General features: G+C 35.7%; 3 protein-coding genes across 17 annotated transcripts in view; 2 read left to right on the forward strand and 1 right to left on the reverse strand.

The window, feature by feature from the left end:
* The window catches only part of LOC134536999 (ufm1-specific protease 2), a 38,528-nt gene extending 13,012 nt beyond the window's left edge, over positions 1 to 25,516 (forward strand). The window contains exons 8-11 of one of the 4 annotated variants that reach the window (XM_063377142.1): positions 43 to 169; positions 1,683 to 1,936; positions 9,384 to 9,611; positions 24,793 to 25,516. In XM_063377142.1, coding sequence (XP_063233212.1) covers positions 43 to 169; positions 1,683 to 1,936; positions 9,384 to 9,595 — 593 coding nt within the window. In that variant the 3' untranslated portion in view covers positions 9,596 to 9,611; positions 24,793 to 25,516. Of the gene's footprint in view, positions 1 to 42; positions 170 to 1,682; positions 1,937 to 9,383; positions 9,878 to 21,438; positions 22,581 to 24,310; positions 24,767 to 24,792 lie in introns of those variants that run through there. The other 3 variants (XM_063377140.1, XM_063377139.1, XM_063377138.1) reach the window with 3 other exon arrangements.
* LOC134536998 (zinc finger BED domain-containing protein 4-like) lies at positions 9,968 to 14,573 on the forward strand. Its single transcript, XM_063377137.1, has 2 exons — positions 9,968 to 12,683; positions 12,817 to 14,573. The coding sequence occupies exons 1-2, from the start codon at positions 11,064 to 11,066 to the stop codon at positions 13,168 to 13,170; spliced, it is 1,974 nt and encodes a 657-aa protein (XP_063233207.1). The 5' UTR covers positions 9,968 to 11,063; the 3' UTR covers positions 13,171 to 14,573.
* LOC134537000 (6-phosphofructo-2-kinase/fructose-2,6-bisphosphatase 1) overlaps positions 20,008 to 26,800 on the reverse strand; it is a 172,912-nt gene continuing 166,119 nt past the window's right edge. For 4 of the 12 annotated variants that reach the window (XM_063377150.1, XM_063377151.1, XM_063377152.1 and 1 more), the window contains exon 10: positions 26,376 to 26,786. In XM_063377150.1, the coding sequence (XP_063233220.1) occupies positions 26,772 to 26,786 (15 nt within the window). In that variant the 3' untranslated portion in view covers positions 26,376 to 26,771. Of the gene's footprint in view, positions 21,773 to 22,986; positions 23,023 to 26,375; positions 26,787 to 26,800 lie in introns of those variants that run through there. The other 8 variants (XM_063377147.1, XM_063377149.1, XM_063377154.1 and 5 more) reach the window with 5 other exon arrangements.

Below are 26,800 nucleotides of genomic sequence, written 5' to 3' on the forward strand. Positions count from 1 at the left end.
CTGTAGTGTTGTGCCTGACGCGCGTTCACGCCTGTGCCGCAGTGAAGAACGGGGACCTGGCGCTGGTGCAGGGCCGGTACAGCTACTACCACTACCTGCAGGACGGCGTGGACGACGACGGCTGGGGCTGCGCCTACCGCTCCCTGCAGACCATCGTGTCGTGGTTCAGGTTGGTAGCCCTGCACTCGCACCCTCGCCGCCGTCAGTAACCAACCCGCGGTACGCCGTGCGTTCCTGGCACCTACAGAGTTGCTGCAAATGATTCTCTTGTCATGATCTAAACTAAAAGTGGCTGAAGCTTAAAAAAAATAAGTGCCCTACATTCATGAAATGTGTAAACAAACACCACCATTAATGATTTAAAACAAGGTATTGTGTGTAGATTCAAACAATGTTTCTTAGTTACTTTACTACACAAATTTTTAGAATATAATTTTTAATTAATACCTGTACGTATTACAATAAAATACTGGGATATTATTTTTTTTTATTAATGGAAAATCATCAGGATAGTGAGAAAAAAAAATTTGTGACTATAAATATATTTGCAATTCGTTATTGATCGTCAACCTCATCCACTCGTTTGTACAAGATAAATTTTCTCATAAACTTAAGTCTTCTCACTTTTCATTGTTGAAACTGAAATAAATTTGGGCTATTGTAATTCTGGTAATCACCTCAGTATAAGAAATGGATACTCAAACAATTTTTATTTATGTTTATAAAAATTTTGACATATGAATTTTTTGGAAGCAATCTGGCACGCACTGAGCAAAACCAGTCTCTGCACCATCGAGTTTCCTTCCTTCAGTTTTTTACCACTGTTGACCCACATCAGAACATACTTTACAGAATCTTGTGGGGGTAATGTTTATTTTCGGTTGGTGGAATTTTCTTTGGAAAATGGCAATCAAGACAATCGATCTGTAGATGAGGATCGTGACTGAACTTTTGCGTTGGTAGCGCCACAAGAAGCCAGCTGGTTCCCAAGAGCTTCCATGAAGCGTTCCAAGCTAGGTTTATGTCCGTCAGCCCCCGGGGTTAGAATGATATGTAACCCACCAGAAAATAGGAAACGCTGTGCTGAAATGAAAACCGACGGTAACAGCTGACTCTTGGGTGAACTGAGAACCGCGCAGCACAGTGATGCTACCTGGTCGAGACCAGTGTTAAAATTCCAGATTCCACCCGACGCAATCCGAACGTGAGCGACTCGATTTATGCCAGATTACGTACAGAATGTGCAGAACCAGAGATGCCAGGTTCGGGTCTTTCACGCTCTATTAGGCGAAAATAAATCTTGCATCAAATTTAAATTGAAAAATGATGAACGAATCTCTTATATGAGCAAGCCGCATCAATTTTAAAATTATTTTGATTAAAATTTTACTTATATATATATATATATATATATATATATATATATATATATATATATATATATATATATTTTTGTCATTGCACCAGTGTAATTAAACTCTTAGAAACTTACTCACAGGTACGTCTCGCAAATTCCGGTAGCGAATCAACCCGCTTACATGAGGCGTCACGGGCACGGCTGATCGTGATCGAGTTGTGTCACACATTTCGCACAGCGATTGCACTTGAAAGTCCATTATATAAATGCAGGAATTCGTGCGTGTGTCAGTGTGACGGAGGGACGGGGCGGGGCGTGGCCACAGGTGGCAGGGCTACACGGAGAGCGCCGTGCCGTCGCTGCGCGGCATCCAGCAGTGCCTGGTGGACATGGGCGACAAGCCGCCCTCCTTCGCGGGCTCGCGCAGCTGGATCGGCTCCCTGGAGGTTGGCTTCGTGCTGGAGTCCTTGCTGGGCGTGACGTCCCGCATCCTGCGCGCCGACTCGGGCGGGGAGGTGGGCGCGCTCGCCTGCGACCTGGCCGCGCACTTCCGCTCCCAGGGCACGCCCGTCATGATCGGTGCGTCCCCGCGCCCCGGCCCGGGGTTGCACAGTACAGTACTGCTCCAGAACACAGATACTTTCAAAACTATTAAAATAAATTAGCTAGCATTTATTACTTTAATTTGACGTAGTTATGCAAAAAGGAACCAACCCACATGAAACCTTTTCTGAATATTTTGAAGTTAAAGTTAATTATAAATTGTAATTCTCGTATTGATAACATAATGTGGGTATAATTTTAATGGTCTAGTATAAATACTGATATAATAATAGCAACAACGGTATGATCAACCTTGTACTATTTTAATTTATTTTCAAAAAAAAATATAACAAAATTGTGGGTTGGTTCCTTTTTGCATAACTACGTCCAATCGATTCAATAAAATAAATTAAATTTTCTGGTCCATGCACTTTTGGCACAATTTTTTTCTCCAGAAGTAACTACATTCCTTGAATTTCAAACATAATAAAACAATTGCTTCTTTTTTTTAATTATTTTAATTAAGTTTTCTTTAATGCTACTTAATTCCATGATATAACATATTTCGGTGTTATAAAGTGTATTAACTTGCGTTTCAGTGTTTTGACATGTTTTTCAGTTTTCATGCAGTTTACCGTATAATCTTGATCCCACTAATTAGGCATTAAAAAAGAAAAGAACAATAAGACATAGAAATTATAGTTCATTGCTGCCATAAGTTTATGCAGGTCAGGAGCATGTACTTATCTGCACAAAAACTTCAGTAGCATAATTGTGGTTCATGTATTTGTATGATTGTAAAATTGAAAAGCAGAAATTCATTAACATTAATACAGAATATTTTCAGTAGTGCAAGAAATATTGTTTCTTATTGCAAAACTAAAGTGGTACAGTGGTAGAATGCACTTGCATACTGGAGGACCTGTGAATATAGGTCTGGCTTTTTCATAATTTTTCCAAAATAATGTCAAGAAAATTCTAAAAATTATTATTATTATTATTTCCGAGTACCACCAATTCCCACCTCAAATACTTTTTGTGTGTTTATACAACTGCTGCTATGTATCATTGTTTCTAGGCATGTGCGAATATTCAAATTTTTGAATATGAATAATAAACTATTTGTATTAAATTCAATCTCAAGTACTAACACTTTGAACCAACATTCACTTTTGAGGTTAAGTCAATTATGCCATATAAATACTTATTTTTGAATTTTTTATTGTGACTTCATAATGAAAATCATGAAGAATATGTGACGTTTTGAGCATGCATTAACTGTTAAGTATTTTTCACCACTGTCTCACTAAACAGTAATCCAGATCACGTGAACAATTATAAACATGACATATTTGTCATTTCAAACTTAAAACAAAATATTCATTTCGTCATAAGCACCAAAATTGGGAAGGAAAAATTAAAAAATAAATGTCAACAGCCATGGACTACAGTCCGTTGAGATGGGCATTAATTAGGGATGGGTCGGTACCGGTTCTCGGTTCTCGGTTCCTACGGTTCTCAGCATTTTAACCGGCACCAAGAACCGCAGCTAAAATGTCGGTGCCGGTACCGGTACCGGCAGTATAGGAAAACCCCATACGAAAATAGTCGGGGTTGCTTTGAAAGTGGCACGTCTGTTTTTAGTGGTAATAGCGTTGACGAAGATCCCGCGGACATGTGATAAAAGATGTTTTTTTTTTTTTTTTTTTTGCAAAGTGGTGTATGGATGGTAGATGTATTTTACTATTGACTGGACAAACAAAATGCTTGTTGACACTTGTAAGGTATAATTATTCCGGCAAAGCAGTACAAATTGTGTAAGAAATGCCATCAGAAGTGTGGCAGTAATTGACTTGACTGCAAACAAACTGAATTCGATGTAGACAATTTATTATTTTAATACTTTGAAAGTTCACCATCAATTTAATTTATTTCCATTATTGTAATATTTTCTTTTTATTCCTGTGTTTTAAAGGAGGGTGTATGTAGCTTTCTTGAGATAATTGCTAGATAAATACATATAGTAAATTTTAGTTTTATTAAGGGTAGACACCTGCGAGTACTCGAAATTCGAGTTTCGAGTCGAGTTTTTTAGTAATACTCGAACTCGAGCTCGTGGCTTTTCAACAACTCGAAATTCGAGCGAGCTTTTCTTGCACTGTACCTATAGAAAAAAAACTCTCATTATATCGGAATAAAAGTCTTACAACACTATTATCCTTTACTTTATAATGTAACATGATCGACCGTATACATGAACACATAATTTTTACGTACCTGGGATTTACGAATTTCCGTGATTAATTTTTTTTACTTCTATAATTTTCCGCATAGCATTAATGTATCACTTTCCTCCTTTATGCGGAAGTATTTCCCGCCTTATGCGGAAACATTTCCCGCATTTTACTGTAAAAAGCATTTAAATTGTCCGGGGTCTCATCATTTACACCATTAAATGTGTGATATAAAGTCCCGTTTAACATTTTTATGAAAATTCCTGCCAGTAATGGCGCACGTAAATATAAATATGAAGAAAATACAAATGAACAACAACTTACGAAGAAATATGGATGATGTACCATAACTACAGTACAATTCCAATAGTTATCTTAAGATAATTACCATAAAAAGAACTAAAGATTCTTTGTAGATACCATAACTACTGCAGAAGCATGATAGTTACCACATTTGCACTATAGTTGCCGTAATAACCGAGATGTGTATTTACCGTGATGGTAATGTATTTATTTAGGACATATTAAAATTAAAGAACATTATTGAAAAAAAAAGGATGTTAAATCTTGATATGTACGGTTGGCACATGTTGCTAAGAAATAATGTGATCTGAAAGAATGTAGTACTACTACGAAAAGTGAAAAGGGTACTCGTGGATTTTTAGGTTATGGCAGTCTCTTTCGTTTTTCAGTAATATCGGTCGAAAATTAACAAGAGTATTGGAAGTTGGCAGAAATGCCGATTCAACTAAATATTGGCAAAATCGGCTTCTTCAGTACAGCTCTACATTTGATGACATGAGTAATATTTCAGACTACAGGACATTGAAAAAGACTTTAATTTCCATGTAGGTTTATTGTGCGTAAGTTTTTTTTGCAAGTGTAAATTGAATTAAGTAAAATGCTTCTATTTTTATTACTTTAAATTGATTAAACTTAATGACAAGTTACAGATATTTGACACTAATTTTGAGGTTAAACAATTTGGTAAATATGTAGAGTAACGGTATATGCGGAAAAAAAAAATGCTAAAAATCTGAAAATACTTTTATTCTATGCTCTTTCACTTCCTCTTTTCAAATCAACCGGCGGAGATAAGAAATTCCAAATACTTTAGGAATATCAAATTTTTTAATTTAGTAGGCTAACAATGATAATGGTTTCTTTTTTTATTTCCATATTTTTCTCAAAAGTTCTCACATTTTATTACTCCATCACAGTAAATTTATGTGCAATAAACTTAAAAAAAAAAACTCGAACTCGACTCGATACTCGCGAGTATTTTAGCAAACTCGCTCGAGCTCGACTCGAAGTGAAAATCTTCTGCTCGCAGATGCCTAATTAAGGGTTCTCTAAATTATTTAGAATTATTTTTCACTAATACATATTACATTTGCAATAGGTTGGTGTGTTTGCTGTAGCTTGAAAACTGTACTAAACCTTTTAATTGGTTTTGATAGCCTCTTTAAAGACTGAAACATTATGCCAATGCATTTCTTTGTAAGCATACAACAAAAACATTGAGGAAAAAAAATACAAATAAATTATTATTTTTCAGTTTTATTAACAATAAATTGTTGAAGATGGAAGTCTAGATACAGGCTTTTTAGTGCTTTTTTGTAGCCGAAACAATAAATAGTTTATTACTTGAAACACCTCATGAATATGTAATCTTTATTTTATTTTTGAAGTCATAACCGAGGGCCGAGAACCAAGAACCAATTTTTAAGAACCGTTACCGAACCGAGAACCGGGGAAAAACAGGAATTGACCCATCACTAGCATTAATAGAAGTAAACGTCATAGTTTCAATGGCGTATAAATCTATAGTCACAATCGATATAACACCATGTGAGACGGTAGTAGCTTACTAGCTGTATGTATCGGTAATGAAACAGACGCAACTTAAAAATATATTTTAAAAATGTTAATAATGGTTTAAGATTCCAAATGACATTAGTAGAAATTTTTTTTCTAATATTGCTGAACTAAAGTACAATTTACCTAGCTACGTTAATATTAAAAACTTGTGAATAACTAGGGTTTAAATTTTGTAAATATGAGCATTTAATCACTCATTTGGTAATACAGCATATACCCTCTTTTATCGCATAATCTTCGCACTCATGTAATCGTCGCACCCATATTTTTGGTAGTCAAAATTTGGATTAAAAAAAAAACTAGCGTAAACGTTGCATGATGTTTTTGGTCCCGCTATTAGATTCCGAGCGCTTTGTGTGGGTATTTTTTCAGTATAAAACGATGTATTTTAAAATAGAAATCTAATATTTGTTCCGACATTACCTCTTACTTATTTAATTAACGGAAATACGTACAGTGGAACCTTATTATTACAAGTACGGAATACTACGAGACCTTCATTGTTACGACAGTTATGTAATGCATCAGTTTGACTACATATATCATAGTAAATTAAACCGGTTATTACGATTGCCTCCTTGTTGGCCCTTTTATACGTACAAGGGATTTGAATGGCATCTTCAAAAAAGGAAAAACACCGTCAGTTAAAAAAATAATGTTCATGCAGCAAATACAGTCAGCTATGTGGCTACGCGGGCGCCAGACGGACTGGGTGGAAGGAATGGTGACAAACAACACGCGCTCTCTCTCTCTTTCCCTCCCTCTCTTTCTCTTGAAGGCGCCAGTTGCTTCCCATCCTAAGTCGTCGGAGGGGTAAATCTAAAAATAGACCAGCCAACACTCTTCCTTTCTTCCTTCGCTACATTTTTATTTTCCCCACCGCTTCAACCTTCCCTCTGTGATCTTGAACGGCGCCGGTCTTTGTATCAGGCCATTTCATTTGTGATTAAATCAAAATCAATTGTAGATACAAAAAATTCCATAGAGACACTTTCTATTCGTAATTTAATTTGCTACAACTTTTATTCGACATGTTTTTTCACTATAGTGCACCGTTTTCAAATTATGGTGTGAAATTAAGACTGTTTGGAATGTCCAGAATCTAATTTGACTAATTTTTTATATTCGGTTATTACGAGTACTTGTTACGAGAATTTTTGCCGCCGTTGTCAGCTCTCGTAGTAACGAGGTTCCACTTAAGTTGTCTGATGTGTAAATTTTCTTTTAAAAACGTTTTTAAACTTTATAACCTTCATCTTTTCGTCTGCTTCGCCGTGGTGTACCGCTTATAAAAATGCAGCCAGCGCTCGTTGCAATCATTAATGTTTGGTTATGTTGCTTCCCGTATAGAGCGCGCACACGTAGCTGAATATTGATATCTCGTCGAGTGCATACAACGCGCGCTCTCTGTCGAGTGCCGAGTTAACTACATCTGATGGCCCGCTCTCTTTTGTGGAGTGTGTACTTACTGCGGCGATAGTTAAGCATTCGTTCCGATTACATTTGGATCACAGATTTTGTTTTTCTATTTAAAGTTGAAAGGTTTTTTGTTACATGACTTTTTAATTTAAATAGTTTGGCTTGCTCTTTTATACTCCACTTTCTAAATAAACGTACTTTCCATGAATTAGTTTTGTTTTTATGAATGACTTTATCTAACTAAAAAAAAATTTCTGCATAATCGTTGCACCCCTACTTTTCAACCTTGACTTTAGAATAAAAAGTGCGACGATTATGCGAGAAAACATAGTAAACACTATTTTCTGAAATGGATTGCAATGGATTTCACAGTATTTTGAAGTTCACAAAAATTTTTTGGATCAACACGTAGAGCACCAGGTTCTGAAAAATAAGGCAAATAGGAACTTAAATAAAAGGTTGGTTGGTTACGTAAGTTAGGTTAGCAGCATAATTAAAAACACAATTTTTTATTTAATAATTTAAGGAACATTTTCCACATAATTATTGTAGCTGACTTAACCTAATCAACCTTTCACTAAGTATTATTTGGTCTATTTATCCAGAAGTTGTTACATGATGTGAAAAAATAAAAATTTAGTAAATATTCTTAATATTCTAATTCAATATTCATGTTTGTGAATAATTTGGTATTCGTTCTTGTATTTTATTCAAAATAAAGATTCAAACTTAAAAACTGATATTCATATAGGCCTAATTGTTTCACAGTGCTGTGTGAGATGTTAGTTCATAATTAATTGTCGTGCTGCACCCTGTGTACAGTTCTCAACTAAAATCTGTGGCGGCACAATATTCAAACCTTATAGCATTGGTTCTCAAATGTGTGCACCGGGTTGGTTATTCCGGGGAAATAAGTATTGTACCAGTTCATTACAGATATACACCTCTCTTTGTTAACACACATTGCTGTTGATTGAATGACTATAGGTTTTGCTCGAACAGTGACTTAATTAGTATAAACATAGACAAGATGTTATGGCTTTATTCCTCGAACAATTTTGTTTTTAAAACAGGAGAATTCTGTGTTATTGTTTTTATTTTTACGTATTGTCTTTTTTAATGAACAAGGTGTAACAATAAATATGAAACTAAAATATTTCTTAATGCTTATTTTACCAGAATATTCAGATGCACATATGCAGTAAAATCATTTGTAAGAAGCATTTCTTGAACGAAACTACTCGGAAAAATAAAAATTAATCGAAAATTTTTTGTGTTGAAGAATGTGCCATCATTAATGGTACGTACAAATATTACTAATGTAAGACATGCAAGATCAAACAATGTATTAATTTTTTTTCCAATCTATTTAGGTCACACATTTTAGCACAAAATTAATGCTAAATAAATTACGTTAAATGATTTCACCATGATAAATAGAGACCCGTGAATTTCGCGGATTCAATGACCTCCAGGATAGACTCCAATATCCTCTACACACTCAGGCAAATGCCAACTGTTCATTGGCTGCTGTCTTGTGAGTCGTCTCGACTGGGTGGCCTGTGATTCGACATTTCTATGAGTGAGGGTCTTTAATTGTCCCTCAGTCCTCCATTTTAACAGTGAACCAATGACAGAAGCAGCACTAAGGTATAATTATTTGAATTTTAGCATAACACGAAATGAATCCGCGAAATTCACGGGTCTCTAATTATAAGACGTTAAATTTTTGTACTTTGAGTTAAGTTTTGTTCAAAGACTGATTTAATGTTTTTTATTACTTTTTGGTGTTAAATAGTGTAACTTGCATTTCAGTTTTACGTGTAGGTATTGACATGCTTTGCGGTATTTTGGGTTTTTATCACAATTCACCAATTAATCACGTCCTGAATCAATCTGGAAACGTTTGTGCGTGGCGGGATCTGAGACGTGCCCCCGGCTTGCCGCAGGCGGCGGGGAGCTGGCGCACACGATCCTGGGCGTCGACCGCGACGCTTCGACCGGCGAGGTCAGGTTCCTGGTGCTCGACCCGCACTACACGGGCCGGGACAGCATCGACCAGGTGCTGGCCAAGGGCTGGTGCGGCTGGAAGGGCGCCAACTTTTGGAAGAAGACCGTCTTCTACAACATGTGTCTGCCGCGTAGGCCCAGCACAGTGTAGACCCTTAAAGTGTGCGGTGAGTTGCAAACATTCCTGACATTCGTATTCTTGCAAGACTCCGGATTTGCTTGTTTAAAAAAATTTTTGTGGCAAGTTGTGTACAGATTTTTAATATAGCTATTTTTTGTATATGAACTAGAACAGAGATAATAGATTATGTATGTATATATTTATATGTGTGGAAGGGAATAATATTATTTACAATTATGGTAACCTGTACCAAAATTTTTATGATATAAACTTAGTGTGGTTGTTTAAGTTGTTTAAACACATCCCTTGAAATGTTTTTCTTTTATATTTTTTTTAATTTCTGATAAAACCCATGTCTTATTCACAAAAAAAAATTTCTCCCAATTAGATAGTAATAAATAATAATAAAAGTAGTTACCCCTATTTACTGAAATGGACTAGGAGAAACAAAAATACAATTCTTTAGCATCTTGCAATTTTTTCAGATAGAAAAACATGGAAGTTTCAGAAACTTGTATGCTTTATATAAAATAATTATAAAATTAGAATTTTTAGTAGCTTGCATGGTTTACCAAATTAAATTTTTTTTTAATTACAGGTAAATGAAACATTGTGATATATTGCATTATAATTTTTATTAGGGATGGGAAAGTCGATCCGTCGATTCTTCGATACCCCGATTTTTTGATACATAATCGATAATCGAGGATCGGCGAAAATCACCGATTATTAAAATTCTGCAGGATGTAGACGTAAAGTGCTGCCTAGCAGCGGTTCATCGCTGTCGTTGCAGTAATTTTAGTCAGTTTTACAACTAAATAAATAACCATAAACGATATAATAAATAATAAATGAAATATAACATAGCTTACCACAGCTCAGTTGCCACAATCCCGTAAGCGGGAACGGAGGTTGGCGATTTCGTACTGTGCATTTAGGGTTATTTATTTATTAACGCAGTGTTATCGTATAAAGAAATTGTAGCCCAACTTTTACTTGCTGAATACACCCACATTGGTAGCCATGTGCACAAAATTTCAAGATTCTACTGAGAAGTGTGCCACGTTTTCTACGTTTCTAGTATATTTATTCACTTGCGTTGTTGCATATTTATTTTCGTCAATGATTTTTTTTGTTAACCAGCATTTGTCTATACATGAACTTTCACAGGTTTGCCAACTTCCGGTACAGATCTTATTCTCAATTACTTAACGATAAAATGCAAGAATAATGTGGCCATAGCCCGTAACATTTTACGAGTTACGTATTTTCCGTAATTTATTTAATAACAGTAAACATTAAATCACCAGTTAATTACGCAACTTAAACATAAAATTTCAATGGACGTTTTTGAAACACGTTTTCATTCCAGTAAGTTACCAGTACGGCAACTGTAGAAATTTTCTTACATGCTTTTGTTTCCAGTGATGCTTCTTTGTTTGAATGTTGGGTAATGTTAGCGCAATACGAATAGTAAAATAACATTTTTATTTACGTGATGTCTAGTGAAGTGTGGAAATACTTTGTCATCGACCGACAAAATTCTGGCTACGCAATATGTCAAATCTGTAAATGTACAATCTCACGTGGCGGTAAATCTAAAACTACAACAAACATGAAAAAACATCTCGAAAACAAGCATGGGAGTTACGTTCATGAGACGAAGAAACAAAGGCTACATTCATCGGAATTGAGCGAGATTGAAGAAAATGAAATAGATGATAGTTCAGCACAAAATTGTTCTTCAGAGACAACCTTGCCATTGTCATCAAATTCAGATGTTAGGCCTACTGCTACTGATTCATCGAGAGGCAGCGGTTCAGTGTCCCCGAGGCATGCTGAGAAAGTTGGCCAAACGAATATTTCATCAAGAACACCAAACCAGTATAGGCTAACTCCTAAAAGTCAATACCAGCCTACATTACAATCATTTATTGATAAAACTGCACAATTCAAGTCCACTGATCCTCGTGCAAAATCAATAACTCAGCACATAGGTAGAATGATGTGCTTAGACAATCGTCCTTTTAGCATGGTTGAAGACAGAGGATTCACAGAATTTGTCAAATTCCTTGAGCCTAGGTATGTTTTGCCCAGCAGAAAACATTTTTCAAATACTGTTGTACCACACATGTACCAAGAATGTAGGGAAAATGTGAACAAAAAGTTGGACGAAGCTGAACATGTGAGTCTTACAACAGATATGTGGACTTCAACAGCCAATGACGATTATCTTGGTCTAACTGTGCATTTTGTTGATTCCAATTTTGTCTTGCAACACCTCAACATTGGGGTTATTCCCTTTCCTGAATTATCTCACACAGGGAACAATTTGTGCAATTTTATCACAGAAACACTTGAAGAATGGAAGCTGCAATCTAAAGTTGTTGCCATTGTAAGAGACAATGCCAGGAACATAACTGCTGGCCTAGAATCATCCGAATATGAACATCTGCCATGCCTAGCACATACCCTGCAGCTTGTTGTAAAGGAAGGGCTACTGAACAACAAGAATGTAAATAATCTGATTGCCAACGGTCGTCGCATAGTTGGCCATTTCAAACATTCTTGTAAGGCGACAAAAGAGTTAAAGAAGGCTCAAGCCACGCTGAAAATGAAAAAACATAAACTTATCCAGGATGAACCAACGCGTTGGAATTCATCTCTCCATATGCTACAGCGCTTACTTGAGCAAAAACAGTCTGTTTCTTTAGCATCAGCAACTCTGCAGTTACCTGTGACTTTTTCATCAGCAGAATGGAACCTGATGACAAATGTAGTAAACCTTTTAAGTATTTTCAACCATGCAACATTGGCTGTAAGTACTCAGTGTGTGACAGCCTCAGAAGTCATACCTATAATCAACAGTTCTACTGAAGAGCTAAGGAAACCAGCACCTACTGGATCAGGTGTACAGGGCATCAAAAATGATATGCTTGCTGCCATAACTTTGAAGTATTCTGATGTTGAAGAGAATATGTTGTACGCAGTTGCAACATTACTGGACCCACGATTTAAACACCATGTTTTTGTGCAGGACGGTAATGTCACAAAAGCGAAAGTTTTTTTGATTGAAGAAGCAAGAAAAACTATCTGTTTGAAACAACCTGAAACTGAGGTAAGTTAGGTGCTAATTTCCTTGTAATTCATTAAGTGTATTCTTATTTGTCTACTTCTGCTGTTTTATGTTGACACATTTGTTTGTTCATTTTTAATTTTTAATTTTGAAAATTTTGTTGCTTTTCTCTCAGTCTGTGCCGCAAACATCCAGCCAAGCAATGGAAAGCCATGGTATGTGGACATTTTACTCAAACATAATGAAGACTGCCCCAAGTGTAAGCCACATCGCATCAGTTGAAGATGAGATTAATGTTTACTTGGAAGAACCTATTCAAAATTCAAGTACCAACGTTTTCCAGTATTGGAAAGAAAATACCAAGTACCCATGTTTAAAAAAACTGTCAAAGAAATTTCTTTGCATTCCACCTTCAACTGTACATTCCGAGCGATTATTCAGCACTGCAGGACTGATTGTTGATCAGAAACGGAACCGTTTAGATCCTGAACGAGTCAAAATGTTGGTTTTTTTAAATAAGAATTTGTGATCTAATAAGAATTTAGGATCTAATAAGACTTTGTGATCTAATAAGATGCTTTGCCAGTTTTCATTTATTATTTTAAGAACTTTCAATTTTATTTTGTCAAAAGTGTTGTTTTTATGATATTTCACTATGTTGTCATTTATTTCAAAGGTATAAAGATTGAATTTGGTAGTTTCTGGTTTTTTACAATATTTTTAATAATCACAACTTTTTGTGGCTATTTAAAGTTTGATTGATAAATGTTAATGATTGTACATTTAGTAATTAATATACTATTTATTAAATTGTATTCCAATGAAATTGTTAGTATTTTGATGACTTTACGACAATTCACTTTTTATTAGTACTACTGACCTATTACTAAATTACGTATTCTCTTTTCAAAATTACATATTCAACTGGATTAAACATAATCCACATAAAAAATAATGCTTGCCCTACACATTACACATTACAGAATAGTAATTTCAATTTCTTTATTTCAAGTAATGTAAAGTTTTGTTTTATGTGTTAAATTTAATAGTATTTATTTATTATTTTGAAAAATGCTTTTTTAGTGTATTCAATAAGTATGTTTACTGATTCCATTGTAACTTATACTTCAATCCCGAAAATGAGAATCTATAACTTAACCTAATTGATTGGAATCGATAATCGATAAGAATCGATGATCGCAACAAGACTCGATAATCGGTATCGAATCGAAAATTTTGAAAATTTCCCATCCCTAATTTTTATAGCTTTCTATAAAAAAAATCTTTCGTCTCAGTGATTTTCTTTACTTAAAATTCATATTGCTGTAGGATACCCGGAAGCATCCAGAAGTTTTGAGATATTTTTTCAGTTGTCGAGTATTTTAATAACATGTAATCTCCAGTTAACACACAGTAGAACCCGTTATAATGTATTAATTTGGGTATTACTAATTTTATTTAATAATGATGTTTTCAAAAGTTATAATCTTTATCTGTTCGTCGCGGTGTACCACTTTTTGGTTATGTTGATTCCGGTATAGTGCACTTATGTAGTTGAATATCAATATTGATAGCGGGCTGTGTCTAGTGCTGAGTTAACTACGTTTAATAGCCCGCACTTTTCGTGATTAGTGTGTACTAGCAATGATAGCTGTGTTTTGGTTCTGGCTAACTTTCGGGTCACGGTTTTTGTCTATTTAAAGTTAAAAAAAAAAATTTTGTTGCACGATTAATTAATTTATATTGTTTGGCGTCCTTTAATTTACTATACTTTTTAAACACACGTACTTCCATGAATAGGTTTTATTTTTATGAATTACTCCACCTAACAAAAAATGTGCTATGGTTTTTGCAAATATTTGATACTAATAACAATAAAATTATATAATAAGGGATATTCTTTCATTTATAGAAAATTCTAATAGTTTTTTTTTGAAATTTCTTTGTTCTACTTGAATTATGGTAGTTTTTTTGAAACAATACCAGACAATTAAAGATTGACTTTAGGGTTCAGATATTACACAATTTTTACAGGATATTTAAATGCTAAAAACAGAATTCAGAGACTGATCTTGGTGGCAGGTTAAATAAATACACTAATACTTTGCAGGAAATACATAAAATTTTTTAATAACATTCATTCTTATTACATCATTTTTGTTTTAGTTCACTGTATGAACCATACTCAGGTAACATCATATAGATTTTCCTCTTTAATAAATATTACAATAACAAGCAAGCAGAAACATTAAAGTAAACAGTAGAATTTTACTACTAAGTACTTACAGGGACTTCAAGTACAAAAATGAACCATATCTAAACACAAAATGGTTCCAGATAGATAGTAAATCTTTCTATGACACAGAACATTTTGTTCAACAGAGCATCATTCAAACAAAAAACTACAGATGTACAATAACTTGAGATCCCTGTAACAACTTAGTAATGAAATTCTCTTCTATATTAATAGAGAGTACATTAAATACTGTCTTTTACTAGCTACAGTTTCTGTAGTACACTAAGCATCTGATGCCCAAATCAGACATTTTTGTAACTCCACCCTGTTGCTATCACACACATTGACACTTTCTGTCACAATCCAAAAAAAATATTACAAAGTTATCTTCTTTAAATGAGTCATGCCGTGGGGAATTTTGATTTAATTCATTCATTTGGACATAAATAGTGCAAAACTGCAATAGTGTGTCATGAGAAAATAAAAGATAACAAAATTCACAGAAAAATATACTGAATCGTCTCATGTTGGACAAATGGATACTTAATATGTATTATGGACGATAGCACAGATGAACAAAGTGAGCTGATAATGAAACAAATTAAATGCAGGCACCCAATTAAAAGGAATTAGCTTTTACTGTCAGCAATAGCACTCTTATCAGTCAACAAAGCATAAATTAAAAAATATATGGTTACCTGTAATTAAAAAATAAACCAATGTATTACAGAAATATGTTCCAAACCAAGAACCCTCACAGCATTACTTCAACTAATAATTAGAGCCAAGAGTATATGGTTTTATTTTGAACATGATTTCGTCATTTAAAACCACACATTTCGTCTTTAAAAAAAAAAAATGGATTTTTTAAGCTATTCATGGTACTTACACAATATATTTCACGATTGTTACATAAAAAAAATAGCAGTTGGGCCTATTGTGTTGTTTAGTATCACATGTAATCAACATTTTTAATGTTATGGTTCAACATTTTTTCTTAAAAAGTACCATACATTCTCAGGAACCGTCAAAAAAAAATCTGAAACAAAAATAATTGGGGAAAAAATTGTAAAATCACAATAAAAGCTTATAAAAAGCCATTATTTAACATGCAGCATATATTTTGTGTGGGTTTATAATAATCGTACTAATGTTCGTATAAGAAGAGAAAAAAAAATAATCTGACATTCTGCTTAAAAATATGGCAGCAGTAGCTTGTGCAACGAAAGTGGGAGCGCGGGAATATCGTCTAGCCAGGCGGCGGATGCATGACATCATACGGCTCACCTCCCTTCCCTTGTTCAGACATCAAGGTTCATCCCTCTCAGACATACAAACCATCGTATCTATCTCCCCCTCCTCCCTCATCGTCCTTTGGCATGTGAAACCGTCAATATTCTTTCTCCCCTTCTCCAAAATGTGTGCGACGAAAGCCAGGTTTGTGTAGTCCATTTCTGGTAAAATGAAAATTTTTTAAAGGTCTCCGCGACAGCCATTTACCCTTAATTGTTTTGATACAATTTGTTTGTTAGTTACACAACATTATTTCTGCTGGAAAATCACTGAAACTTAAAAATTTCTTTAATGGAAAAATTTAGCAGGGCCGTAAAAGTATTAATTTTTACCGCAAATTAACTATACTCGCCCTTCCTGCCGGACAACATTCTCGGCGCGTGACGCATGGCAACTACAGTCGTGTGCCGCGCATAGGCACGAAAAACCTACGTGATTTCCAAACTACACTAGATATCAGACGGGAGTCTATTTACGAAAAGCATTTAAGAATTTGTTAATGCCCAACTGGTTCTTTTGATATGGGAGCAAGAGGATTTAGAGGAAATAAAATGGCTAAAAGGCATGTTTTCTAAGTTTTAGGTGTAAAGAAACCCGTTACAAATTTCTTGAAAGTATCAGAGGGAAATGCATTACACCTTTATTTTTCCGCCATATAATGTTACGGTCACCGCTCAAATTTCACAGTTATCTGACGGGAACGAGATGACTGCGCGCCAGTTCAGAGCCTTGCACTTAGAGGTTTTACCGCGCTAGAACTACCATTGAGCATCGCTCTTATCATCCCGCTTCACTAACACACACGCTGACCCGACGGCGCCCTAAAGCTGATTAGAGGAAGCATGTAGAAATGCAAGGCAGAAAATTCTTCCAGCTTATCAACCAGGACCTGGGCAAGTCTTGTCTATCAAGCTTTTCACATTAAAATATGAGAGACTTGTATTGTGTAATTTCGGCGTTATTTAGCGGTTTTTCTTAAAAATCATTTTTTTCGCATTTTCCATATAATTTCGCGGAAAATTTCTCGATTTCGCGATTCACCATATAATCGTGGCCCTACCAATAATATCAAACCTTTTGTGCATGGCCAAATAGGTAAGCCTTCGCCTGCAAAGAGAGAAGCATTTACATACAAAAAACTCATAGTTTTCCAGTGTTTAATACCAGTCAGCTTGTACTTGATGATGGGAACAGACGTCAGTTACATAAACAATAAACATTGTAATTGTTGTCATTGAAAATCTGTGTTCATCAGTGCTATCGACATGTTTCCTGTAGTACTGGTTTATCTTCAACGTTGTGTTTGCTGCATTGTCCAGGTTTTTTTGCTGCCTGCATTTACTATGTCTTGTAATCATTGGCTCACTTTGTTCTTCTGTGTTATTTTATTTTGTATGACAAAGTGCCTACAAGGGAATTCTTGTGCTGACATCATAGTAATTAAACATTATACAATGTTTAGAACACAAGTACCATAGTGATTGCTATAGCATTTTTTTCATTTCAACCAAAGTTAAGTAATGTACCACTAAAAGCATTTACATTTCTATAAACATATTTATTAACCCCCTCATTCAAAACATTTTATAATTGTATATGTGCAGTTTTCCCATTTTTGCTAACATAATATTGCAAAGTAAGGATTTATTATTATATAGTTTCTGTAGTCACAAAAGATTGTTTACACATAATGGAAACTTAGAAGTCATAAAAATCTACTAGTTAATTGTGTAATGCTGAAGTTAACTTTGCCTTGCTTTTCTGCCGATAGTTTCCTTTCACTGGAAATTTAGTCTACAAGGTAAAAATTTGTTGACATTTCCCTCAGAGAAAACTTTCATGCAACATAAAGTGCTAAGCATCACACATGTCAAACACAAAAAAAAATGATAGATAAAGATATGTCTATCTGCACCTCCATGAATAATCTTTCTGGACAATTATATCTTGAATTTCACTGTTCAAGGGTTTTACTGTTATCTTAATAAACCTGGCTCACTGCTACCGTGTCAAGTCAGTGTGATGACATAACACACTGCAGACCTGCCAACATTCAGATTTAAAAAATCATGAGGTCCTCGATAAAAATTTTCAGGCCCATTAATACAGGTTAGATTTAAAAAACAACAAATGAGAATCTTTAAATTTAAGTGACATACCTGTACATATGTGGTCTCTGCTTCAAAATTTATTTCAACAAATTATAGGTTGCAGATTTAATTTAGTTGTAATTTAGCGCTGTCGTGTAGTGATCATGCAGGGCCGCAACTAAAAAAGATGTAAAATTACGTTTCTGCTCGTGTAACACTATTATCACTGTTCACAGCAAAATTAATTTTTTTGTTGGAAGCAATACACTTCACGTGTTAGTTATGTTTTTATGTAGCGACATGTTTCATAATGTCTCCTCTTCCACTATGCGAGATAGAAAAATCAGCACGGCACACGCTACAAAACGCAAAATTGCTTCCTTTACGTGACTCGAGTATTGATGGAAACTTGTTCCTGTAAGCTTTCGTAAAACTTGTTTTGTGACTTTTACAAACAAAATCTTGGGGCCCCGAAAAATCGTGAGGAAACACTACTTGGCGTGAGGGCGTGAGATGGACCTTAAAATCGTGAGCCTCACACCAAAATCGTGATCACACCAAAATCGTGAGAGTTGGCAGGTCTGACACTGCTATTGAACTGACCAGCCCTGTGCTGTGGGGTCATGGTCCAGAAACCAGCCACATGCCGTGCAAGCCCAGCTTACAAAACAAGAGGTGGTTCCACGACAGTTGGGAACACACACACAACAGTGATTGGACAACCGAGCTGCGCCGTACATTGATTTAAAGTACCGAAAGAAATACAGTGAATTATTAAGAGACAAGATTATATGGTTTACTTTCTAAAGATAATTTTTTTTTTTAACATGAGTGTTTCTTTCTTATTGTTTTGGTTTTACAAATTAATTTTATTCATTAATATACTTAATTTTGTTGAGAAATCTTGCACCAAGATATTAATATCATCACCAAAAATAGTGCAATTTCAACTGATACTTATTACATACAGTAGAACCCTGTTATAATGAATCTGAAGGGAGCAGTTTATATGTTCACTATAGAGGGGAAACTTTATATCTGGGAAAACTTTTATATTGGCAATACATACTCAAAAGCATAATCTTAACTACACATAGGCCTAAGCCAAGAAAAGAACGAATGGAAATACTCAAAGCAACAGTTTTATGAGCAAATGCAGATATTATTTTTAATACACTACACATGTAAAAACTTTCTCTTAATGGTTCTTCGACATCGGCGTATTTTCCCTTTTTCAGGCGTTTAATACTCTGTGACGTATTCGCAGCTTGAGAAAGAAGATTGTTCAGCTTGTTTAATATTGTATTTAATGTGGATGTTGCAATTCCCAGTTCCTTTGATATTAACATGTGCGGGACAGTGGGGTTGGAGTCTACCTTTTTAATAATGTCCAGTTTATCTCGCACAGATAATGCCTTACGTTTTTTAACGCGTTTTTCACCCTTTTTTATGTACGTATTTCTTATTGAAGCACATTTGCAGCTTAATAACACGAAATTCTTTTTACCGTCAAAAGTAAATAAACGAAAAATAACGAGTCTGGCGCATCAAAGATCACTACGTATCATTTAGTATCGCAGTTGTTAAAGCTGGAACGAAAATTTCTTACTTTCTATGGAAAAATTTTGTCCACAGAGTTCTATCTAGTGGTAGTCTTACGAACCTTACTCGATCAAAATGTCCGAAACGTGAACGATAAAAATGAGACGTAAAAATATTGAATTTGCTGCTATAATGTACATACTTATTTGTGTGGCGGTAATTTATGTTCAATTTTGATAACTTATTAAATGTACACGCGTTCGCCCATTCTTTAACTATGCAGGGAGAACTATTTTTATTTTCACCAAACTGAGCACCATTTCTGGCTACACGTAGCCTACCGAGGCCACTCGATTACGACTTGTTTATATTATGAACAGTGGACAATCGAGTAGCATATTGCGGAGAAAAACGTTAATGTGATCCAGAATAGACGTTTTGTGAAAATACTTTTAATTATATGAAAATATTTGAGATAAATGTGCATTATGTCGGCAAAATTTGTTCGTGGTACACGGGAAAACGTATCAACATTGACAAAAGTTGTGCGCTATATCCAATAAATTAATACATAACCTCACATCATTTTGCCGGGACCGAGACGGAAATTCACAATAAACGGGAATTCATTATAGGCGGGTTCACTATAAACGGGTTCTACTGTATATGTTATGGAAATGTACATCATGTATGTCTAGAGAAGAACTATTCGGAATAAAAATTAATCTACTAGTGCTTCTGAGTTTTGAAAATGTAAGAATATAAGGAATGAAAATAATGAGTAGTGATGCTAGCTCAAACAAAGTAAAATTAATTTTTTTTTCCAATATATTTACATAATACTTTTTGGTACAAACTTCAAGCTGGTTACATAAGTCATTAAATTTAAAACTTTAAAATATTTTTTTTTGTGATTTGAATTAATTTTGCTTGAAATTATTCATTATTGATTATTTGCATTTCTGCCCTTTAGGTGTAATAACCATTTTGGTGTTATATGATGCATTGGCATGCTTTTCGATGCTATTTTGGTTTTATTGCAATTCATTGTCTAATCTTGTACATACAAATAGTCTGTGCGATGCAACTCGGTGGACAGGTTGTTTCTAGTAAAATACTGGCTACAGTATGAATACACGATTGTTAACTTAATTTAACTCAAGTTTCACGTACACATAGTGTAGCTAAAATATTGATACAACATAACCAGAAGCTTCAGCATTTATACTAAGACAATTTTCTACACAGGCTATGTCATGAGTACACTCAGGATGTTTCAGTTATTCAGTACAGCGGAACTTTATCAACATGTTTTGTTATAATGATACTGCCCAACATACTCACTTGCATGCTTACCTACTGGAAGGAAGTTTGTGAAAAATCACATGGCATGAATAAAGCAGTCTTTTCTTTAGCCTGAATTCACCCAAAATTTTAGAACATGAGAGAGACATTTGCAAGGAGCCATCGTAAAACACATGACTCATTGTGGTTTGACTGGACCATTTAATTACATCCTAAAAAATAACTGAAGCATCTGGCTATGAATTAATGGTTATCATACACTATTTTCACAGGAATGAAAATGGCTAACCAACGGAGATGCATACTTTTTTTTTTTTTTTTCACGGTCCAGATATCCGTCAACTGTTTCTAGCTCGCCTGGAAAAACTTTAAAACTGCAGCACCTGCAGAGCTGTGACGTCAACCACAGGGGGACGCACGTAGTCAAAGTGGAACAGAACACAGTGCACGAACATACAGTAATAAAAGAACCCAGCCGCAGGGTAAGCCTCGCACCTCCGACTGCTGCGACACGATACAACACAAACCATCAAGTCCTCCCAGGGAGCCGTGATGAGCGATCAGCGGGCGCCGATGTCGACCGCCGCCAGTCAGGAGGCGGTGTGGTTGATGTCCGGCTCACTCCACTTCTCCCGCTTGAAGTTGTCGTCCAGGAAGCCAGGCACCTGGGAACACCACCAGCCCCGCCGTGAAGCCCGGGCACATTGGGCGACCTAGTCGACACGAGGGGTCATTAGAGACGAGATGAGATGAGGGAATGAAGTACCCTGAGATTACCGACTGGCTCGTTGCAACGTCTGCCACACGTCCCAGGGGTCGAACCTTGACCACCTTGGTGGTCGGCCACTCGTCAACGTTAAAGATTTAAAAAATATTGGTTCAGAGAGGCTTGGGCTATATTTGATGTACTTTCCCGACTTTCTCTCAAATTATAACCACCATGGAATTGTAACTGGTCAATTATTTAGTGTTACAAATGTCATAGTTCAATTATCTTGCTATAAATGGTTAAAAACAAATTTTTGTGAATATGCTGTATCATACATGTTTTAATTTTTATTAGTTTCTTATCATGAGGAAGTAGCAATATTAGTTCTACTATTTAAACCATTTGTAACAAGTGAGAGAAATATGAAGTTTGTATCACTATATTTTACTTATTGATCATCTGATATTTAATTCATACTTAATAGGAAAAACTGAAATATGTGATCTTGGTTTGGACAGATTTTGTCAAACTTATTTTATATCTTTTTAATGTTAAAAATTTAGGCTCTGTGTGGTCATAGGCCACATTTAATAAAATGCCTTGTTATCAATAGAGATGGACTGCTACAAACCATTTCTCCTGTGAAATAACAACTGGTAGATATATACAACTGTAATAACTATTTTATGGTCTTAGAATAATGAAAAACTAACACTTATTATAATTATAAAACTTATACGAAATAATAATTTTCATGTCAACAAGCCGGGTAGTATCAATCTGGCAACAGTGGGTGTCATTTGCTCTGTACTGCAAACACTATAGCAATGTTACATTATTTATTTGTAGCTTTGCTTAGTTCCTATCACATAAAATTGTTAACATAATTGTTAAGATCTGCATGATGTATTCAGGGCCTACAGTACAGATAATTTGCACTTTATAGTAAAAAGATCTTTCAAATCATAATTATTTAAATAATAATTATTAGCAATGATAAGCAAAGATGAACTGAGCACATTACTCAAACAATTTTTCATCTAACAGATTAATTTCTCGATTGAAAGATCTTTATTCAAGTGTGTTTACACTTGGAGTTAGCCCCTTGTTCGTTTCCAGATTCAAACTTGCTACATTAGGCATTTAAAACTGTTGCTCTGAGTTTATTACCTTGTCTCCATCTCTCTCTTTGTTCCTTGAGAAGATCTGTAAAGAACAACACCGCACTGTTTTTTATTCCCCTGACAACCTGGTTTTAACATGCATGTGGTGTTGTTGCTTGAGCTCACTGAACAGCGTGACAAACTGCTGTCTCCGTGGAGGGGAGAGTATGTGGGGCGGAGGACTGAAAAGCAAGGATGTATCCAGCTGCTGTTTTGGGACATCGAATGTCGCGAAACACTTATTCTCTCGAGTGTGTAGTGCAGTCATGGCCAACAATTTTTTTAGAGGATCATATACGATTTTTGAAACTAATCTGAGGGGCAGATGCAGGGCAGATGCATTAGAATTTATGTTAAATGATATACAATATTTTTTTTTATGTTATATTATTCAGTACAGTAACCAATATTTATATTAAGCACATGATGAAACATAAATAATTCAGTATTTTTTCAATATTGTGCTTGTAACGGTGTTTGCTAACGAATAATTCTTCATGTTTACCTGATGACATCAGAAGAATGTTTTAGCGGGCCTTATTGAAAGATGTCGCAGACTGCCTCTCTTGGCCATCACTGCGTAACTGGTATTTTCCACCCACCCGTTACAGTTTCTCTCAGCAAGTACAAAGTGTGTTTTGAAGCATCCCTGGATGGACAAAACCCACAGCAATTCCTCGACCGAGGGCAACTCAGCTCGCCTGTGGGTTATGCGACCCGTAAGCTTTAGAGGGGCTGAATAAGAAGGTTTTCGTTCATTTGACAGCTACATAGTACCGGTGTGTATGCTTTCCGCACAGCTTGGATGAGTGGAAGAAAGAATACTCTGGTTGTAAAGATTGTTGCCCCTGGTAGGAGATACAAACCCCAGTTTTTGCAGCAGCGAGACACACCGCACCGCCACTACAAGTGACCCAGCGAAGCTCTGACTGAAGGACAACGTTGTCATAGCAGTAAGCCCCGTCACTACGGATCATTGAGGTCTTGGCATTGATGTCACCGGTACCGAGGGTTCCTGGTGTAAGTCCGCAGTTGATTAGAGGTGAGAAATGAGTTAATAATGAAGAACAAGTAACACCAAGCTAAAGTAAGGTGACAGCAGGGGCGTGGCACGAGTAGTAAAATGGCTGGTTCGGACGAGCGAACTACTCTTGCCCGATGAACAGTTGTACGAGTGGCAACTACCTGCAAGACCCAATATCTAACACATCCGTGTGCCTGATTCGAGTTCACTGGACGATCAAGGCTTCTAGGCTGAACAACAGAGGACTAGGTGTTACCCTGTGAGCAACAAGCGGCAGACTTTGGTAACTCTGATGTTCATGTTCTAGGTACCCTAGCGTTGAGTAGCTGAGGGTGTTTACCTGGAAGGAAGTGTCGAACTGACAGGATGTGACCGTCGGCAAGTTCCTCTCTTCCTGGAGACACGGTTTCTTTGGAGAAAGCTTTCATCGTGCCAAGAACTGTGCTGTAGCTACAGTAACAGCTCACTCGGCGGTGATTAAATTAACACCTATCTTAAAGAATTCAGATCCCGGTCATTAACTTAATCACTGCTTATTTTCATTATGTTTTTGAGCTCTAATTTTAATGCACAACTGTAAATCATAACCCATCGTCTTTCAGTGCTTACCAGTAATGTTTTAATATTCAATGGAAGCAGTTGGCTAAAGCCTTATTTATAGTAATGTATGAACTGGAGTTAGTATCATTATACCAACCACAATTTTGTCTGTTATAAACGGGATTTATTACATGGATTTAGAAATATTTTGTACTGAAGTATTCATACTCAATATTTTTATGTTCACAGCTAGCCAATATGTGAAGTGGTCGATCTGAAATCTACACGGCACGAATATTTCGTCAATTTTAATCAATCAATTCGTTCCTTCATGCTCCAAGTTTGGTTAACCTGCTATTGCTTAAAGGAATGATAACATATAAAAACTTGTGCTTTTGGAAGAAAAATCATTGTTGCAGAAAATCATATGGATATGCGGTTTTGCAATAAAAATTTTATTTTAAATGATAGAATATGTTGCATGTGCTTCCGCAAGAATTTCTCAATCTATTTTGTTTATACTATAGTCTTTCATTAATCATGGCATTGATTTTGATCATTTGTGACCGAAATGTTAATGGTACTTCACTGCTGTAAAAAAAAAAAAAACAGCTGTGGTTGTTAACCTTTTTTACAGTTATGATTATTTTTTCTTTGAATCACAGTAAACATGTTGTAGGCCATCCATGTGATATTAAAATTAAGTTAATTTTTTGTTTGGCATTTGTATGTGTCATTCTCTCCCACCCATCCACCCAGGTTATCACACACACTGTCAACTAGCTGATGTACCTGTGCTTTGCTACTGCAGTCAACAGATAGAACACTCTTGCACTCTCATTATACATGCCCCTCTTTGTAGATATGCCACTGATGTGCTTCAAACAAAAAGAAAAAGAAAATGTTGAAAACCAACTTATGAAAAAAAAAAAAATATTGTTGTAACTAAGATAACTGGAAGAAATAATATAAATCTAAGATGTGAATCTTGAATTCAACAGTTCACATTTACTTAACCAATGCTGTGTCAATTTGAAGGCAAAGACTAGATTGCAGTCAGAAAGTAAATGAATCAACAATACAACAGCTGTTGCCATGCAGATTACTGGGAAAATGTGAATGGAAATTCCAAAAAGTTAAGTTAAAAAAGAACTAAAACAAATTTTAAAAAGCACATCAATGTGGAAATACGCCTGTCTTGTGGGATACTCATACCAAATTTCACAGCTCTAGGCCTCACCATCTCCATGCTAGGCAAATTACTGTCTGACCAACTCTCTTATTTAACATAGATTGTAGTCTTCATCCAAATTCTTCTCCCTACAAAATCATGTTCATCTTCAAGCCCTCTCGCAGAAGACGAAGATTTTGAGACAGAAAGCAATGCCAGGAAAAGCCAAGAAACATAAGCAGAAAGATGTGGAACCCATAAGGAACCCTCTGGCCAAGGAAAGAAGCGCGTAGGCAACGTCTAGGACTGTAGGAACCACTGGAAGGGGAACAGACACGACTGGAAGACGCACACAACACATGCACAATAGAGCGACAGGGTGGCAGTAGAAAATCAAGCGCTGCCGTGTTATGAGGTGAAGGAATTTTTTTTCGGCATAAGTACTGAAATTTAAATCCAAGTAGCAAATACAGACTTCAGATTTGTGATTCCTTCCAAATCTCATAGAACAGACTAATCTGTCTCATTCTGGCCCGACTACCGACAACCACAATACCAAGCACTGTGTCTTGTAACTGTAATACGTATGCATCCACTACGACAGGCCAACTACGCTAGTCAATGCTCCACACTCTGTCGCTCACTGTGAAAAAGAGACTAATCAGCTTCAGCCAAACATTTTATTTCACCCATTATATTACACATCCTATTAATTTCTTCTTAATGTACAGAATAAAGCCAGCGGGTATAAAATTTGGTCATCAAGTTAAAAATCAATTAGTGAGAGTAAATTAAGAACACTGATACGTAAAAATAAGGTGAAAAGCTGCAAAACAAATTACATGCAAAGATAACATTAAAATTTACAGGTGAAGATTTTGTTATAGTTAATGACAATGGCCATTATGATTTAGAAACAAAGAAACACAAATATTAGTTCTGAGTGATTGGACGTAAAGTCGTTACATATATAAAAATATGTATACAAGTTTTGTTAGAGAGACAGCTGTGTGTCAGTCAGAGGTGCGGAGCATATTGTTTCCTGGGCCGGTGGTTGCTATGGCATCCCTTCCTGAAAACATACCA

The sequence above is a fragment of the Bacillus rossius genome, chromosome 11, assembly GCF_032445375.1.
Source record: "Bacillus rossius redtenbacheri isolate Brsri chromosome 11, Brsri_v3, whole genome shotgun sequence".
NCBI classification, from domain to species: domain Eukaryota; kingdom Metazoa; phylum Arthropoda; class Insecta; order Phasmatodea; family Bacillidae; genus Bacillus; species Bacillus rossius.

Coding starts and splice junctions, on each gene's coding strand:
- LOC134536998 (XM_063377137.1), top strand. CDS start 11,064: ATGTCTAGTGAAGTGTGGAAATACTTTGTCATCGACCGACAAAATTCT. Junction 12,684..12,816: donor TGAAACAACCTGAAACTGAG/GTAAGTTAGGTG, acceptor CTTTTCTCTCAG/TCTGTGCCGCAAACATCCAG.